Source organism: Columba livia, chromosome 1 (genome assembly GCF_036013475.1).
Source record: "Columba livia isolate bColLiv1 breed racing homer chromosome 1, bColLiv1.pat.W.v2, whole genome shotgun sequence".
In the NCBI taxonomy this organism is placed as follows: Eukaryota; Metazoa; Chordata; class Aves; order Columbiformes; family Columbidae; genus Columba; species Columba livia.
In genome coordinates this window covers 201,811,903-201,829,005 of record NC_088602.1, presented here as the reverse complement: position 1 = coordinate 201,829,005, position 17,103 = coordinate 201,811,903, and the positions used below count along the sequence as shown (strand labels likewise).

Below are 17,103 nucleotides of genomic sequence, written 5' to 3'. Positions count from 1 at the left end.
TTGGAGAAGACATAAGCATTATGTTTTTGTTTGTTTGTTTGTTTTTGTCACAGTCTAAAAGTTTAACTATTTATTCTGCTCTTTGTATGTCAGACAGGAAGGACATGCTTTCACACTTTTCATTCTTTCTAGGCGTGAAAATGTCTGGGCTTTGTTCAGCATTTTCTTTCTTGATTTTTCAACATTAATAATCTACACATGTATAAAGCATAGAATTCACTGTCCCAATTCATAGTGTGTTCTTCTACACCTGGTTTTATACTAATATTTCTGTAGACTTGTCATTACACTTCAAAAAAAGATCTGACTCTGACAATTTATTTGGCAAGCCTTCAGGATAATCTATGTTTTATGTCTTTGCAGTGTGCCAGCAAGGTGAATGGCGGTCTGTATACTACCACCAAAGATTATCCTGATGAAGCTGTCCATTTTGCCAGGAGTCATCCACTGATGTATCAGCCCATCAAGCCTGTTCATAAAAGACCAATACTAGTTAAAACAGATGGAAAGTACAATCTTAAACAAATAGCAGTGGACAGAGTGGAAGCTGAGGATGGACAATATGATGTTTTGTTCATTGGCACAGGTAAATTAAAGAAAGCAATGAAAACATTTGATTTAATAGGGTTTGCTGTTTTGTTTTGTTTTGTTTTGTTTTGTTTTGTTTTGTTTTGTTTTGTTTTTTACCTCCAGGAGGAAGGAAATTAAGTTGTGTACAGTCCAGAAATAATAAATTAATACAACACTCCTTTTTAACAATCTTTTTTTGCATGACTGTTCCTGTCTCCACCTTACAGGAGAGTTTAGTCATTTTAGACATGTGTTCCACTGTGCTGATAACATTATATAGAAAAATAATGGTAGGAAAACATTTAAAAGACTAGGGAGAGAAACTTTAGTATGGGATTCAGCTTTTCATTTTTTATTTTTTCCAAGCAAGAATCTTAAATTAAATTCCTGAACAACTGCCCTTATTTTAAAAACTTTAGAACACAATCAGGTATCTAAGTAAAACTTTGAGCTGAGACTTAGACTCTGAGAGAAACAGAGGTGATATGATTTTCAAAATATCAGTTCAAGTTACTTGCTTTCTTCCAAAGTTTGTTTTCCCCAGTTCTGGACACCACAGCTGATACTGTCATAAAGAAATTGCCAACTTCCAGACTTGGGTTACACCACGGCTCATGGAAGGAAGGAGGAAATACTCAAGTTTCTTAAAAAGAAACTGTTGGATATTTTCTGCTAAGTTTCTTGTCTTTCTTTTTTGCTATTTTCATAAGATACATAGAGCTTGTTTGAAAAGAATTTTTTAAACGTATAGCAAACACACATGAATAAGGTAAAATATATCATAGAAGTGCCCTAACTCTAAGGAGCCAGAGAACGTTCTAATGGTACTTGAAAAATAAGAAAACTTAAGAAAATAAGAGGAAAGCCTGGAACTAGACAAGATTTTAGTCACATATAATCTGTCTGGATAAAACCCAAGGATTCATACATTCACATTTTATCAGTTTAACAACAGTAGTGGTATCACAAATCATTTTGACCATTTTGTCGAGGAAAGCAGTTACAGTGAATTATTTTTTACTAATGAAATTCCTCTGATAAGCACGTTTCAGTGCTGACAACATTCAAAGAAGCATGTTTGTAGAATAGCAAAGGGTTACTTATAGTAGTGCTGTTTTCTGAGCTTTCAAGTAGCCTCAGTAAATTCTCAGTATCAGACTTGGTGCAGTCCATAAAACATTTTGCCATGTGTCCCTTATTTCTCTACAGCAGATTTTATAATGGTGACTATATTTTTCATATTTTCCACTTGCATTTGTGATTGAGATATTGTCTCAAAACACTCTTGGACACAAGTCCTTCGTTCAGCAAAGTTGAATCCAGGGAGACAGAAGTGTGTGCTTTAGAGCTGTGCTGGATTGACACTCAGCAGCTGCTTAGTTTTCTCAAGATGTCTCATCTCAGGTGGCAAGAAATGCCTCCATAGCAATTTGGGCTTTAGAAACCATAAAGCAATCCCTGCAATCTCTGTTCTGACAAAGCTCTCATCAAAAAACTTGGTGGTAGAATGTTAGAATGGGTTAATCTTGTTTTATCCAAGTCCAACACCTGCTGTATAACATTAGTAAACAGGGTCTTACAGCTGAACAGAAGTTTCCTTAGTGCAGCAGTGCAGGTTAGAAAGGTCCATCAAAGACAAAGTCTGAACATGAGGGCTAACTTTCACGTGTCTGTCAGCAGGATTCGAAGAGGGACTTACGAAAATGAGAGCTCAGAATGCTATTTTTTTTTACCGTTCCATCACAAAATGGATGTCTTTGATTACATATTCTCTTTGAGAAGCAGCGTATGACCTGTTTAATGGTTCCTCTTTATGTTTGCCCCTTGGATCTTTTGCTGAACATTTTTCCCAGTGCTTGTCTGCTTAATATGTCCTGTCCCCTGTGAAGTAAAGGTGACTGATAACAACTGAAAAAAAAAAGTTATATTTGCCATTGCTGATGACAGATTTTCAGAATAAGGAAACCAAGACTATGCTAATATTAGTCAGAAAGACAAAGTTGAAGTGGTGGAAGACAGAGTCAATTCATGTGTTTTAATTTCCTGCAATTGTTGTAGTGACAGAGACACTGATAAATCTAGACTCCCATGTGCCTTACACTTTTTGAATGTGCAGGGGTTTTTTGGTTCCTCTTCCTTGGATTAACACCTTCAGCTCAACAGTGTTTCCCTAGAGGTGGGGGAAAACTGTGGACAATGAACCCCTGAATGTTTTTATACTTTTGCCTGGAGGAATGGAGCTGCTGCCAGCAATTAAGGATAGTTAGGCCTTTCCTCACTAGTGTATAGACTCAGATCCTATTAAAAAAAAAGCAAGCTTTACATTCCCTTGGCTTGATGGACTCAGCTTCTGCCTACTCTCACTTCTTTTTCTGAAATATGGTCATGCTCCTTTAATCCTTTTGCAGCTGACCAAAGGGTTATGACCCAGAGTCTGAAAAATGCAAGTCAATTAATCAAACAGCTCAGGGATGTCTCAGTTGACTCTTATTTGCCAGGGACAAATTGTTATGTGTGTTTATTTTCTAAGAGTAAGAATCACAGCAAAACCAGCAATATGCAACTACCTGTACATATTTATAAATTTCTATCCATTATCAATGTGAAGAAGTCGTGTAAGGTATTTGAAAACCATAAGACTGTTTCCACCAATTTTAACCTTTAGTTTTATTTTGTTTTCTTTTCTTTTTAAAATTACTCCCAGATAATGGAATTGTGCTGAAAGTCATTACAATTTACAATCAAGAGACAGAATCAATGGAAGAAGTGATTCTTGAAGAGCTGCAAGTATTCAAGGTGAACTGTGCTGTATACAAAGCTTATATGCAAGTTTTGAGTTTTCTGAAGAATTAAAATGTCTAAAAACTCTGATGATAGTCCAATATATAATAGATGTGTGCAATAAATTTTCTATTGATCTAGTTATGTTATGACAGAAAATCTTCATTTTCAAGTGAGGTTTTTCTGAGAGTGTTATAGCCCAAGTATTGAAGCATATTACAGTAAACCAGGACTACTGTCTTTCTGTTTACATGCTTAGAGGTTGTAGGGTGATTTCTAATTAATTTTTCCTCATATCCAATGATGTATTTCAAAAAGTGTAACTGCACGCACAGAAAGGTGCCTACTACAATATTGGAAGCTTAAATGAGGCCCAGATAAAAAATGCCCAATCCTCAGAAAGAGTGAATCAGTTAATCTGTCTTTACAGTGGTCAAACCTGAGTCCTAATGAGGCAAAACTCCAGTCTGTTTAAAAATAACCCATGAAGCATTTAGTACGTGACAAAGCTAATAACATTCTCATAGTGAGTATTCACATCACATCACATTAGTCACATAAAATAGGAGGCTAACCTACTTGCAACCATAGGGAAAAATCTAACATCCAAATTTAGATATTTAAATCTGGTACCTGCATTTAGGCAGTGTAACTATTGACTTGTCTGAGGGGAAAATCACAGAAAATACTCCTCTTGATAAAGCTGATTTTCAATAGACGTTTTGGGAGATATGTCTTACCATTGCTCCAGGAAATCTGAGCAGAGGGCAGAGAGGACAATGGTAAAAGAGGGAATTCCTGCTATTTTTATCTTATCTTCAATGAATGTTTTGTTATGAAGAACACTCCACTTATCACTCTCAAGTAGGACAAAAGAGATTCAGTGGTGGCAAGAGCTAATGCAATGTTTGACAGGGAAATTGTAGTGTTCCTGTGGCTAGGATAATCCTGAATCAAGTGTTGGCTGGTTGTTTTTAAATAAACTCTTTAAAAGTAATACTTCTGAAAGTCAAAACTTCCTCACAACTTTCTGCAGCATAGGAAAGCTGAATATAATAATTAATCATCAGCACTATTTTACCTAATTTATTGTCATAGCACAAAGATATTATTTTTTCTAAGCAAGGAAATATTTTCCTTTTTTCTAGGTGCCAGTTCCCATTATTTCTATGGAAATCTCTTCAAAAAGGGTAAGTATTTGACAAATTTAAAAACTGAAGATTGTGTCTCAAATCTAATGAACTCAGAAACTTTATAGAGATAGATAGATAGATAGATAGATGTTAAATCTCCTTAGTTCACACTATCATTTATATCAAAGCAACTGAAACCCAATCTGTTTCATGAGTTAACTGGCATAGTAATCACAGTAGGTATTAGCTTGGTGGATGTGGCATCTCACAGTAAAGTTCCTCTCTGATAAATGCAGACAGACTTCAGCCCCATGGGGATATCAGCGCAAAAAAAGCATTGCTGGCTTTCCAACATACTCAGCTGCACATAAAGGCAGGGCTGTTTGGATCTGACTCCCTTTTGCGTTTCTGCTAATATAAACACCCAATTCACGACTCTTGTACGTAGATTCTCATCTGTACCATATCATAGATATCCGGAACATACAATCATGTCATCTCAGAATGGAGTCATTATAAATATTCCAGGACAGCTATATTTAATATATCTTAGACATCTGGCACAAGATAGGTGCCCATAAAGAGAATTAAACACAAACAACAAAGAATGACAATTGCATTAATAGGAGGTGTGAGTGTGCCCCAAAAGATAATTTTAGTTTTGTTGTCTAGTCAACTTACATTATTTCTGTAGATAATGCAGAAAGCCAGACTCCTCTGATGGTGATTCAGAGGAGGATTTTAGGGATAAGTATTCTTAATTATTTCCTGGATCAATCTATTTTTTTTTTTTCCAGGGACTATGAAAACTACTCTGGAGACTAGATTGTTTAACAATGCACCTAAGTGATTATTTGGAGAAAGACCTCAGTATCATTTCAGATATTTGCCTCACATTTAGCTCTCAGTGAAATGTCACAGTAAAGGCTGTGTTGAAAGAGTAAAAAGGAGATAATATATAAAACATTAAGTAGTCTTCCTCCATTACATCCAGCTCTCAAAAGGGCTGCTAACTCTACTAATTCAAAAAAATATCTGGAAAATCTGGAGAGAATTCTAAAAGGGACACCAACGCAATCCAGTGGTTGAAGTATAAATCTTCTTGTGAGAAGTAGCTTAACTTTTTCAAGATATCAAAGAAAAGACAGGGAGGACAGGATAGCTGGATATAAAATTCTACTGAATAAAGTGACTTCCTAGTGTATGAGTATACGGATTCTTGAACACTGATGGCAAAGAAATATCAGCTTAAATAATCCAGTTCAGCTTGCTGAATGTAGGCAAACTTAATCTTGAAATAGGGTGCAATTTTCTGATACTTAGGACAGTTAAACGTTGGAATACTTGTTAGGGACAGGTCGGCTGCCAGTCATTTTGTCTTTAAAATGAGCAGAAGTATACCTTGAGTTTGTGTGAAAAAGGTTATATAGCTCAACTGTTTTGGCTGGTCTCTTTTGACCTTGGAGTTAGTGAGCTTGCAGAGACCTCCTTGCTAGCTTTGTCTCAATATCCTTATAACACTAACCAGTCTTCACTAAGTCAGTGGTAAAATAAAATATCATATTTCAGGGATGAGCTAGTTATCTGCAGAGGCTTGGAAAGAATGTTCTTCTTTGATGTTCAATTGGCTAGATATCAGTTGGTTTTTGCCCTCCTCTGATGAACCAAGACTTAGAGTAGTCTTCACTAAAAGATGAAAGAGAAAATCCCATCTCATATGTCTCATTGAAAGTGTTGCTCATGTCTTCTGGGAAAATCACACTGCAGCTTTTGCAGGCAAGAAAGATCTCCCCTCAAACAAGGATCCAAGAATTCTTCTTCATTCTGGTTGGCAAATTGGGTTCCTGCTACTATCATCTGGTTTATCTCAGCTGGAAAAGTCTTCAGACATTTCTGTTACCAGCCTCTCCTGGTCTCTTGCACTAGCATTTCTGAAAGTTAAATTTTTGTGATCTAAACAGATATTGGAGGTGTAATTAGGAACGAGAATGAACTATCTGGATTAAATTTCTTGTTTTGTGATAGGTAAACCAGATTAAAAGAGCTGCCAGTATTTTTCACTTTTAAAATATTTTTAAAACATTTTGAAAGCTTGGTCTAAGATTGCAAATTATGGACTAAGTTTGGCCATTAGGATAAGCAGATCTTAGGTGTTCATTAGGAATCCTTTTTCTGACTGCTAAAACCATGGAAGTGAGCTGTGCATAAGTAGTTTCTTTTGCAGCACACAGTGCATATTTCTGTTTTCAGATCTTTTACATTCACCAGCAACAAGACTTTTTTTTTTTCAAATCCCTGTAAATTCAAGCCATTCTCTTTTGAATTTATGTCAGCATCTCGTGAATTAGATTGGTCATCTTTCATTTGAGTTGAAAAGAATATTTATGTGAACTCAGAAGATGCAAATAGGCTTAACACTAATGCTGAACAAAACCCCAAAACCCTACTACATAAATATTAAAGAAGTAGATCATGACTGGTTAATTTATAAGGAAAGACTGCACAGCACCAGGAAAATAAAATAAAATAAAATAAAATTAAATTAAAGTAACCCAAAAAGCAACAAAACCACAACCAACAAACAAACACTACCTCATGTGAACTAAGGGATAATACAGATTGTAGTACTACTGTGCATGTGTATATGTGTATATGTGACCATATTGTAAGTAACCCCATCAAGAGTTAAATTTACTTGATAGCTCCCATTTTAAGATTGATGTTGCTTCTAACTTTTGCAAATTTGAACTGCTTTGTTTAAGTTCTTACATGTCAAGTGTTTTTTGCAGATTAGTTAGGTGACAGAGAAGTTTTAAAAGTGAGGCTTTGGAAACTACCTTGAGGAAGAAGAAGAAACTTAAAACCCTGCCTGTTCAAACACAAACCTTACAAAAGCTGAAACTTCAGAAGCAAGGAAATGCCAAAATAAACTTGTTCATTCTACATTCTTTCTGTTCCTCTGTGCTCATGCAGGAGAGTTTAGTCTGTAATCAGATATTTTCCTACAGAGCAACTCTGCCTCCCTCAGGGCACAGGGTGGATGCACAACTGGCAAACGACACCGAAGCTAACATTTTTTAATAACTCCATTGATAACAGAAGTTTTAGTGGAAGTTCTAGGGATTTAATTATCTTGGGTGTATTTTTTCCAGCAACAGCTCTATGTTGGATCTGAGTCAGTCATAGCACAAGTGAAGTTCCACCAGTGTGACATGTATGGCACCGCCTGTGCCGACTGCTGCCTCGCTCGAGATCCATACTGCGCCTGGGATGGAATCTCCTGCTCCCGATACTATCCCACAGGAATGCAGGCAAAGAGGTGAGAACTGCTGCTTTCCGTCATATCCTTTTTGCAAAGTGCTTGCATGAAGAGTTCCTACTGCAACACAAAGTACTTATATTTCTTCCTTGTAAAAATAACTGAACAGTGAGAAGATATGGTAGCTGCTAATTTATTAGTGCAACCTTGGGGAATTGCAAAGGAGACAACTTGACATGATGGCACGAACTGCAGTACCAGGAATATGTTTATGTAAGAAGCAAATTCACTAAGTAATTGTTTGCAGAAAGTCTTAAACAAAGCTCAGTTTCCTTATATATCTTTCAGCGAGCAGAGAAAAGATTCTTTACAACATCAGAGACCTGCTTTGGTACTATTACAAAGCAAATATATACTCTGCAATAACATATACAACACGATTTGAAGAAAAAAAAAGCTAAGAAGAGTCTGTGTTAATAAATACTTTCACCAGTCAAAATTAAACCAGAGTATCTGCAAAAGCTAAAGTTAGGCTTAGGCTTTCTCTAGTAAATGTACAAAAACAAGTTAGTCTAGTTGCCAGTTCAAAGCACAAACCTCATTCGGGTGCTTCAGTTCTTCCCTTGGGAAGAATTCTTTCCATCACCAGTCACTTATTCATGTCTCTTTTGTGCAGTAATTTCTCATGTACCTGTGCTCTTCCCTTCCCTCTCAAACCCAGGTTCTCCAGTACAGCTATACAGCTACTTGATCAGTCATCTAGAATGTGCACATTTTAACCCAGGCTTTTTCACTAGACTTTGAATCACGTTTGCCACTAGAGAGAGCAATTTCTAGCTTTAGTTGGCAAAACTTTGGTAATGATGTATAATTCAAATTATTTCTGTGGCTTTTTTACAATCACTGCTTTGGCAAATATATGCTTATATGTGTTAGAACTACATGGACTGCAAGAATTAGAATGAATTGAGTAACTTCTGCAGACAGTTTTGAAAACCAGTAGAGATGGTTCAGTAAAAATGAAGTTATAGTACACAAACTGATTATTGTTTCTCAACAGAAGTCAGGAAAGTGAGATTTCTATTTATTTATTTATTTTTTTTCTCCACATTTTATCTTTCCATGAACCCAGACGCACTCAAACAATTGCACTTCTGACTTTAGCCAGGCATAACAGACATTTCTTTGGATTTTTCTAAAAGATAACCAATACGATCATGTTACACTGTGTAACAAGACTTTTGGGTAAAGCACCTTAAGACATAAAAATGAGAAATACAGCCAGTGACTCAGCATATTTAAGATTGTCTTGCACTTACTACACTAAGGCATAGGTTAAACCAAGCAGGAAATCTATACCATTTTCCAAGCAGGATTGCATAGTCTTCTCATACCTCTTGCAAGCAAGGGAGGAAGTGGGCTCTGATTGTCTGCTCAGTGTGAGAAGACTCTGGTTAAAATTTTCAGGCCCCATATTAAGAAAGATGAGCAGTTATATAGTGGTTCAGGGAGATTAATTTCCCACAATCCAAGTAGAAATTGGATTATTGTAGTCATAGAGTGTATCGGTTACTCATCTAATGATGCAAATGTCATTTGGAGAAGGAAGGGTGTGCAAAAATTTTCCTACCAGCCTACTAGGACTGTATCAGCATTTACATTTTTCTGTAGGCTATTTATTGTCTAAGAAAAGATAAGAAAAACTCTCAAGGTCCTGAACTTTGTTGTACATTTTTAGCATATTTCTCAGCTAAGACAGTGTCCAGAGTAGCAACATTTAAGTCCCCTGAAACACACATTTATCTAGGGTTGAGTGATATGGGCAGCACCCCAGGCACCTCCCCGTGTCTTAACTCCCCACCATTCAGCAAGTCAGTCTCTAAAAGAAGAAAATACTGCTGTTATCATACTTCTTCTCTTAAGATAAGCACTGCAATTGTGGCGAGGGATTTGCACTCAATTGAATGTTCTTGAAGCCTGCAAAACTAGTTTTACATATAAGAGTTTGGGGAAGAGCCAAAAAGAACCAATAATGTTGAAAGTGATGGATGGAATTTTCTTTGTCCACTTTAGCTCATAGCTGAATCTCGGAGCATTTTAAACTTGTGAGTTCACACTGACTGTGTATTACATGGAGAGGCAGGGAGAACTACTCAGGACACACATACAGAGGTTGTTTTAAGTTGTCTCCCACTTGGTTACAGGTAGAGAGTGTTGCTGGAAAAGGCAAGTCTCAATAGACAGCGTGGATTTTTCTGATACTAAGCAAACCTGAGCAGGCGATAACCTTGACATGGCTGCTCTGGGTTCCAAATACAAGTAATGCTATGTCACAGAGCATACGCATCTTAGTTTGGCCTTGTCTCAAGGCTTCTGCTCAAGTGGTACAGGGTAGTATACTTAATGTGAGTACAAGGGGCATTGGAGAGCACTTGTTCCCCTCACTCCTGGCAGCCATCCCTTCATCAGGACTTCTGGAGCTGTGCCTTATATTACAGCACAACTTGAGATGGTTTTAATACCACCTCTATCTGCTCCAATGTGACCGTCATACAGTACCTTTAGGTGGGCTTTTGACTTGTAAGAGCAGCCTTGTTAGTGCAGTAAGAGCATTGCTAAAAGCTCTATTTTTAATTCCAGTCCTACTGGTAGTAAGTTGAATGAGACCAGCGATGTACAATGTGTCCTCCCCACTTTGACTCAAATGCTCTTTGCTTTAGATCCTAATGCCTCCAAGGTATGACAAGTGTTTAGAGAAGCATGAAAAATAAAAGCTGTAAACTAAAGGATGTACAGGATATAGAGAGAACTGCAGCATAAATCCAAAAAATCCTCTGCTTGACAGTTGGTACTAATTTGTTGAATTTTGAAAGCTTACAATTCCTTGTAAATGCATAGCCTTGATAATTATTTCAATATGGAATTTAATTAAGGACAAATGAAAACCAAGATCAAAATCCCATATTTTGAGGCTGGCAGTGCAGCATGCTACAATGTCGTGGTAGTTACAGGTGTATGGCTTCTGCATACTGCAAATACCTAAGATGCCAGAAGGAAATTATATTGCACTCAACTTCCAAGAATTACGTTTGAGAAAGCGGAGAGGTCCAAGACTTAAAGAAATGCTTTAGTTCACTGTTACCTCAGCAATCTGGTTTAGGCAATTTTAATTTTAATCTAAAAAAGCACTAAATTCTGCAAGCGAGATTCTTTTCTGTGCCAGCTCACTGTCCAGGCTGGAAAAGGATTGAAGTAATTTTAAATTGTCTTTCAGCTTGGATAGGTCTGGCAACCTAGCATTCTTTAGCTAATTTTAGGAAGCTGACGGTTGCCATCCTGACTCTTCTTTCTCTCTGGCCTCTTTCTCCACCACCCAGTCCCCCCAGCAGATGCACAAACATATGCTTTGTGTCTAATGGTTAGCAAGGGAGCTTCGAAGAGGTGTTCTGTTGGGTTTTGTGGGTTTTGTGTGTGTGTGTGTGTTTTGTTTTTGTTTTGTTTTGTTTTGTATTTGATTTTTTTTTTTTTTTAATTTATTTTCAAACCTCTCCAAGCCTCCTGCCTTACCAGCTGCCTGTCTACCATCGGGTGCCTGGGCTGGAGGGGCATGGTGGGGCTGTAGTGACAGCAGCTGTCTACCAGGGGGCGCAAAAGAGCGCGGTGGGGCAGGGTAAGATGGGGGGCAGTTGAGGGGCCACCTTCACCTGGAAGCTTCAGGCTAGTGCTAACCCAAACATCAGTCAGCTATAATATTTATTTTAGCAAGCACAAACTCATCCCACTGATTTACTCATTCAAACCACAGTGATGCTTTTTCTCCCTGAGACTTTTCGGCTTTGTGTCATATATCCCTGAGAAATAACAAGGAAGCGTGAGAAGGATGGCAATGATGATGATGATGATGATGATGATGATGATCACTACTGTATTGCTTTCCTGCAGATCATTTTTACTAAGGTCCTGAAAGTACAGACTTACAGACTGAAATCCAAGTTCATGGAGTTACAGATTACAAAAGACACTTCAATATATTCAGTACAATTGCTAGTCACTGAAAATTGTTCCTTATAATAGTTTACTTCAGGAATTGTCTGGTACTTTATTATGGAATTCTGAATGAAATGTTTACTAACAAAAAAGTAACAAATGCCATGCTTATGTCAGTATTTATTAAATACCTTTAACTCCCACCATTTCTCTTTCAGCATCTCTCACAATTTTTAACTCATCTTCAAGAAAGTAGCAAGGGAAGGCACAAGTAAATGTACCTTCCCCAGTCTTCACACTCACAACAGCAAAATTCCATCAAATAAACATTTCTATTTCTTGAATGGTTCTAACAACTGGAGAAACATCCTGTCTTACAGGACTAGGATTTTTTTAGCTCTACAATGATCTTCCGGAACTGAAGAGTAAATAGTGCATGCCTGCTAACTGACCTCTTCCTGCTAGATAGGGCTGCTGGCCCTGGCAGCAGTGGGGTTTTCTTGTTTGCATTTTTTAAGGCTAAGGCCTAAAGAATTTATGTATATTTTTTTTGCAGGAGAATGTCTCTTCTGAATAATCTGTATATACAGATATGCAAAGCTGATGCCAGTGTTATTCAGCACTGCCACTTCACAGAGTTATCAGTAAGCATGGCTGCCACATCCATACATAACAATGAGAACTCCCAGGGCATGCTAAAGCCCTGTTGCTATCTCAGAATCTCAGTCTCCATTTGATAACATGTGCATATTTTTAGCACTAAAAGACCCAACTTAGTCCCCACTGAATTTGCAGATTCCCCTGAAACAGTGGCAAAACATTGGTTCTGCTAGTCTAAATATCAGTAAAGGTTAAAGCTGTCCTGTTTGTCCACCAGCACCACTGGATCAGAATTCCATATGGGTGACAGAACTAAAAAAACAATTGCTGTATACCACCAGTTTAGAAATGTGATGAGTAACATCAATGAGCAAGATCTTTAACTAGTATAAATCTATACAGTTTCAATAAATTGCATTTGTGCCAAATAAAAATTCTGCCTTTTGTGCTCATATACCTCTGGAGAAAAGTATTATTTAAGTGGCAAATGCAAAGAGTAACAGAACTGCTTGGCTTTGCTTATTTCTATCATATATGATTTATACTGTGCACATACTTGCTGTGTAAGATTTGCTGCATTGCATATTTCTCTTAATCTGTTATGTATGGCATTGATAATACTGTGTAGAATTGTTCTTTTTGCAAAGATAGGAAAGGTATCTTATTAGTATAAATTAATTTCAGGTTGTTGGAAACACGACATCTGGCAAGATATGGCATTCCAATAAGCTCTTTCATTTCCTTAGTAAGGAATCTTAATTTTATTTTTCAGGACACTCAGGTAAAAAAATCACCATATAAAAGCACAGTTCTTCTGGGAATGTGCTATACAATTACAGTTTTCATTATTTTTCTGTAAATGCGCATAAAAACCTCAAAGCCTAAAACTCACAACAGTTTTTCTTTCAAAAACAATTGCATTATTTCCAGGACACAGCCAGGGTTGCCTGATTCTGACCACAGTTCTGCCATCAGCTCAATTTCTAGGCATGGGCAAGTCATGTCTGTGTCTGTTTTCCTATTGAGAAAAATAAGCTTGACAACTGTCTGCTACACAGTTGTAATTTGTAATAAAATGAAGTATTTACTCTGCACTGAAATTTACTCTGAAATGAAAAAATAAAAAATAAAAATAAAAATAAAAATAAAAATAAAAATAAAAATAAAAATAAAAATAAAAATAAAAATAAAAATAAAAATAAAAATAAAAATAAAAATAAAAATAAAAATAAAAATAAAAATAGGAGTATAACCTGAGAACTACCATTAACATACATGGCAAAATGTTCTAAATTAAAAATGGAAATTTCCTTGGCTGCTGGAGAGAGAACCCAAAGACAGGCTAAAGGTCACTTTGACTCTTCCTAGCACTGAATGTTGCCCAGTTAATTCAGAGGATGTTGGTTTAGTATTTATAATATCAATGTGGTTATATATAAACTGGACATGTAGTTGTACCTCTTCCCCAGACAAGTCTGTTTCTTTTCTTCAGATCTGTGGTTTCCAATGAGCACAGAGAAAAGACAAATGCATAAATGAGTACTTCTCAGAACAATGCTAAATTTTTCATAATCAAGATTTAGGTCTTTATGTTTTTAATGAACACCACTTTAGCATAAACTCAACAATCTGTAAGCGAAACATGTTATCTCAAACAATTTCATTTTTTCCTCTCCAGACGTTTCCGCAGACAAGATGTTCGACACGGAAATGCAGCGCAGCAGTGCTTTGGCCAGCAGTTCATTGGTAATCTACTCACACATTTACAAATTGCTAGCAAATGCCTGGAGCAGAGCACGGAGTTTTTGCCAAGAGTATGAGCCAGACCATGATCTCACCTGAGTTTTTGTACTCGCATATTCCTAGAATAAATTACAAGATTAATAGGGACAAACACATGTCATCTAAGTCTAAGAATTACTCTGTTTCCATGGCAGGTCAGGTTCATGCCATAGTGTTCACATAGTCCTGCAGCCCTATCAGTCAGACTAGGGATGTGGCTAATGCATCTCAAGGGCTTCCAATGGAAATGTGCGTGGGAAGATGAGGCAGAGATGGGAAATAACAGGGGTGCATCCTGAAATATGTATGAAATACTGCCAGGATGCTCAGCCAGAAGTGAGAATTGACAGAGCTCCCTAGCACAGACATAGGCAATGACATTTTAGAACACAAATGTGTATTTATGATCGTTATCCAGATTAGTTCTTGAAAATGACACATTAATGTATCTAATGATGTTGTCCAAGCCTTGGGAAGTGAAGAATTCAAACATTGATATTGGTAATGGCAAAACAGACAACAAAGAGTTGCCTGGACATCCTCAGTATTTTCTAGGATAACATCCAATACACTTCTAGAACAACAACTACAAAAAATCAAATATAAAAGCTTATTTTAGCTAGACAGCCAAAGATATTTTAAGTATTAAATATTAGATAGATATTTTACCAGAGAAAGCTTCCTTAAAATTGGAGTCCATTGGAAGATACAATAGATTTTGGAAAAGTGTATCCCAATACAAAGTATTAATTGCATAGTAAGTTTGAAATACAACAGAGAAATCACAACAATATCCAACCCTGTATTTTTTAGGCAGTAAAATTGATTGGTGTCAATAATATTTCTCACTACTGTGGAATAAGATGATTTCACTAATTATGCAGTAGGTCTCCTCCAGTGTAATATCTAGCCTATCTTCCTCCAGATTTTTGTTGGATGGAAAAGCAGAATTGAGTTTTGATTAATGTAATTCACCTTGTTTTTATTAGCACCCTTGGGTCAAACTTACACATTCATTTTACGTGTGTATAGCATGGATAGATACAATGTTGGCTAGAGTATTTATAGTTTTTAAGATTTTCATGCTGCTCTCATTTGTTTCCCTAAAATATTTAATTAGTTATTATAGTTAAACATGTATGGAATCCTCCCGTTTCACTGACTGAAAATGAAATAGATGAACTATTCATAAGAATCAGGCACAAGCAATTAACAGTGTGAAAGGCTGACATCTGTTTCTATACATAAAACCTTAGCTGAATCATGGCAAAATTTGATCCATTTGTCTTATGGCCAGATCCTATGCAAGCCTTGAGATGAGGGGAAAATTCACATAGCAGGTCAGATCTTCACCAGACACTACTTTTCAGTCACTATCTGATTGGATCTGAATTAAACTTCACTCTTAAAAATAAATATACCCTGAATATGGAGTGTAACTACTATTGACAGTAACATGTATTTTTAAAATACTTCTTTTTCTTCCAGGTGAAGTCCTGGAGAAGACTGAGGAGAGACTTGTTTATGGAATAGAGTACAACAGTACCCTTCTGGAGTGCACCCCTCGGACCTTACAAGCAAAAGTAATCTGGTTTGTCCAGCGAGCACATGAATCCAAGAAAGAAGAGGTAAATATTCTTATAACCTAGCCTTTGAACTAAAAGAGCCCATGTTAAGAATATTACATCTTCACTGAAGGGCCTGTCATCTGTTTCTGAAATGCATATGGATGTAAGGGAAAATCATTATGTTCATCTGCTCTCTTGAATTAACAGACTTAAGAATTTCATCTGGTCTTTGCATTCAGCATCTTGAACACTGCTATTAGAAATCTAGCAAAAATTGATTTAAGATCTCAGTACAAAAGAGAATCCAGCACTTCTCTTGGTATGCTATTGCAAAGGTGAGATGTCTATGTATTACTCCCAATGGTAGTCTAGTTTAACATCTACTCTTTCTTGCTTCCTCACCCATTACATTACACAACCTTCTGAAAACGGGTGTTGTTGGATTCCCTGCCTCTTTTACATATATTTCCCTATTATGGAAAGTCCTTCATAAGTATACTATATTTATTCCTCAATACCTCTCTGACAGACATCAGTGTATCTATCCCCACTTATATGAGAGTAAATGTAGACATTTATAACAAAGAGATCCATGCAGGAGCTAGTCAATGTAGGCTACATTTGAAATCAAACTGGCTGGTGTTGCAGTTGTATCACCTCATGCTAAAATAGACAGCTTCATTTGGTCGGGTGAATAATGAATACAAAAACAGCCAAGGATGCCACACTTTGCTTTAAATATCTAAATATATGCAATATGAATGCCATCCCCACTTCAGGCACTTTTTTGCCTGAAGTTTTGTCTAAGTCCCAAATCTCTGCATGGTTTTTCACATTTGGTATTTCCTCATGTATTTAGCTGGAAGATCCTTATCTATGCATAATCATTCTTACAGTAGATCTATTAATCAGGTCTTTCACAAAAGGTTGTGAAGTGTGACGGGGAGCATGTTTTGTTATATATGTATCCCCTTTGACTCAGTAGTTCAGATACTGAATGCCAATAGTGTAAATTTGAACAGGCTCTAACATTTCAGTATGTCTTTATACTACTAGGATGAATTAATTTTCATTTTTCATTCTGAAACCTATTTAATTTATTAATGAATATTTATATAGTCATTAGAAAAAGACAAATAAAAGCAGAGAGTAGTAGAATCATAGAGTCACAGAATCACACGATAGTTTGTGTTGGAAAAGACCTTTAATGATCATCTAGTCCAAGCCCCTTGCCATGGGCAGGAACATCTAGATCAGGTTGTTCAAACCCCCATCCAGCCTGACCTAGAATTCTTCCAATGATGGGACACCCACAGCTTCTCTGGGCAACCTGTTCCAGTGCCTCACCACCCTCGTTGTAAAAAATTTCTTCTTTATGTTGAATCTAAATCTATCCTTTTTCAGTTCAAAATCATTGCTCTTT

The 17,103-nt window shown here is 36.7% G+C and overlaps 1 protein-coding gene across 1 annotated transcript in view; it reads left to right on the top strand.

Annotated features, from left to right (window-relative positions):
• SEMA3E (semaphorin 3E) overlaps nucleotides 1-17,103 on the top strand; it is a 145,726-nt gene that overhangs the window by 124,333 nt on the left and 4,290 nt on the right. Inside the window, exons 11-16 of the mRNA XM_005512065.3 lie at nucleotides 364-586; nucleotides 3,275-3,366; nucleotides 4,500-4,541; nucleotides 7,637-7,803; nucleotides 14,009-14,076; nucleotides 15,601-15,740. Coding sequence (XP_005512122.1) covers nucleotides 364-586; nucleotides 3,275-3,366; nucleotides 4,500-4,541; nucleotides 7,637-7,803; nucleotides 14,009-14,076; nucleotides 15,601-15,740 — 732 coding nt within the window. The remainder of the gene's footprint in view (nucleotides 1-363; nucleotides 587-3,274; nucleotides 3,367-4,499; nucleotides 4,542-7,636; nucleotides 7,804-14,008; nucleotides 14,077-15,600; nucleotides 15,741-17,103) is intronic.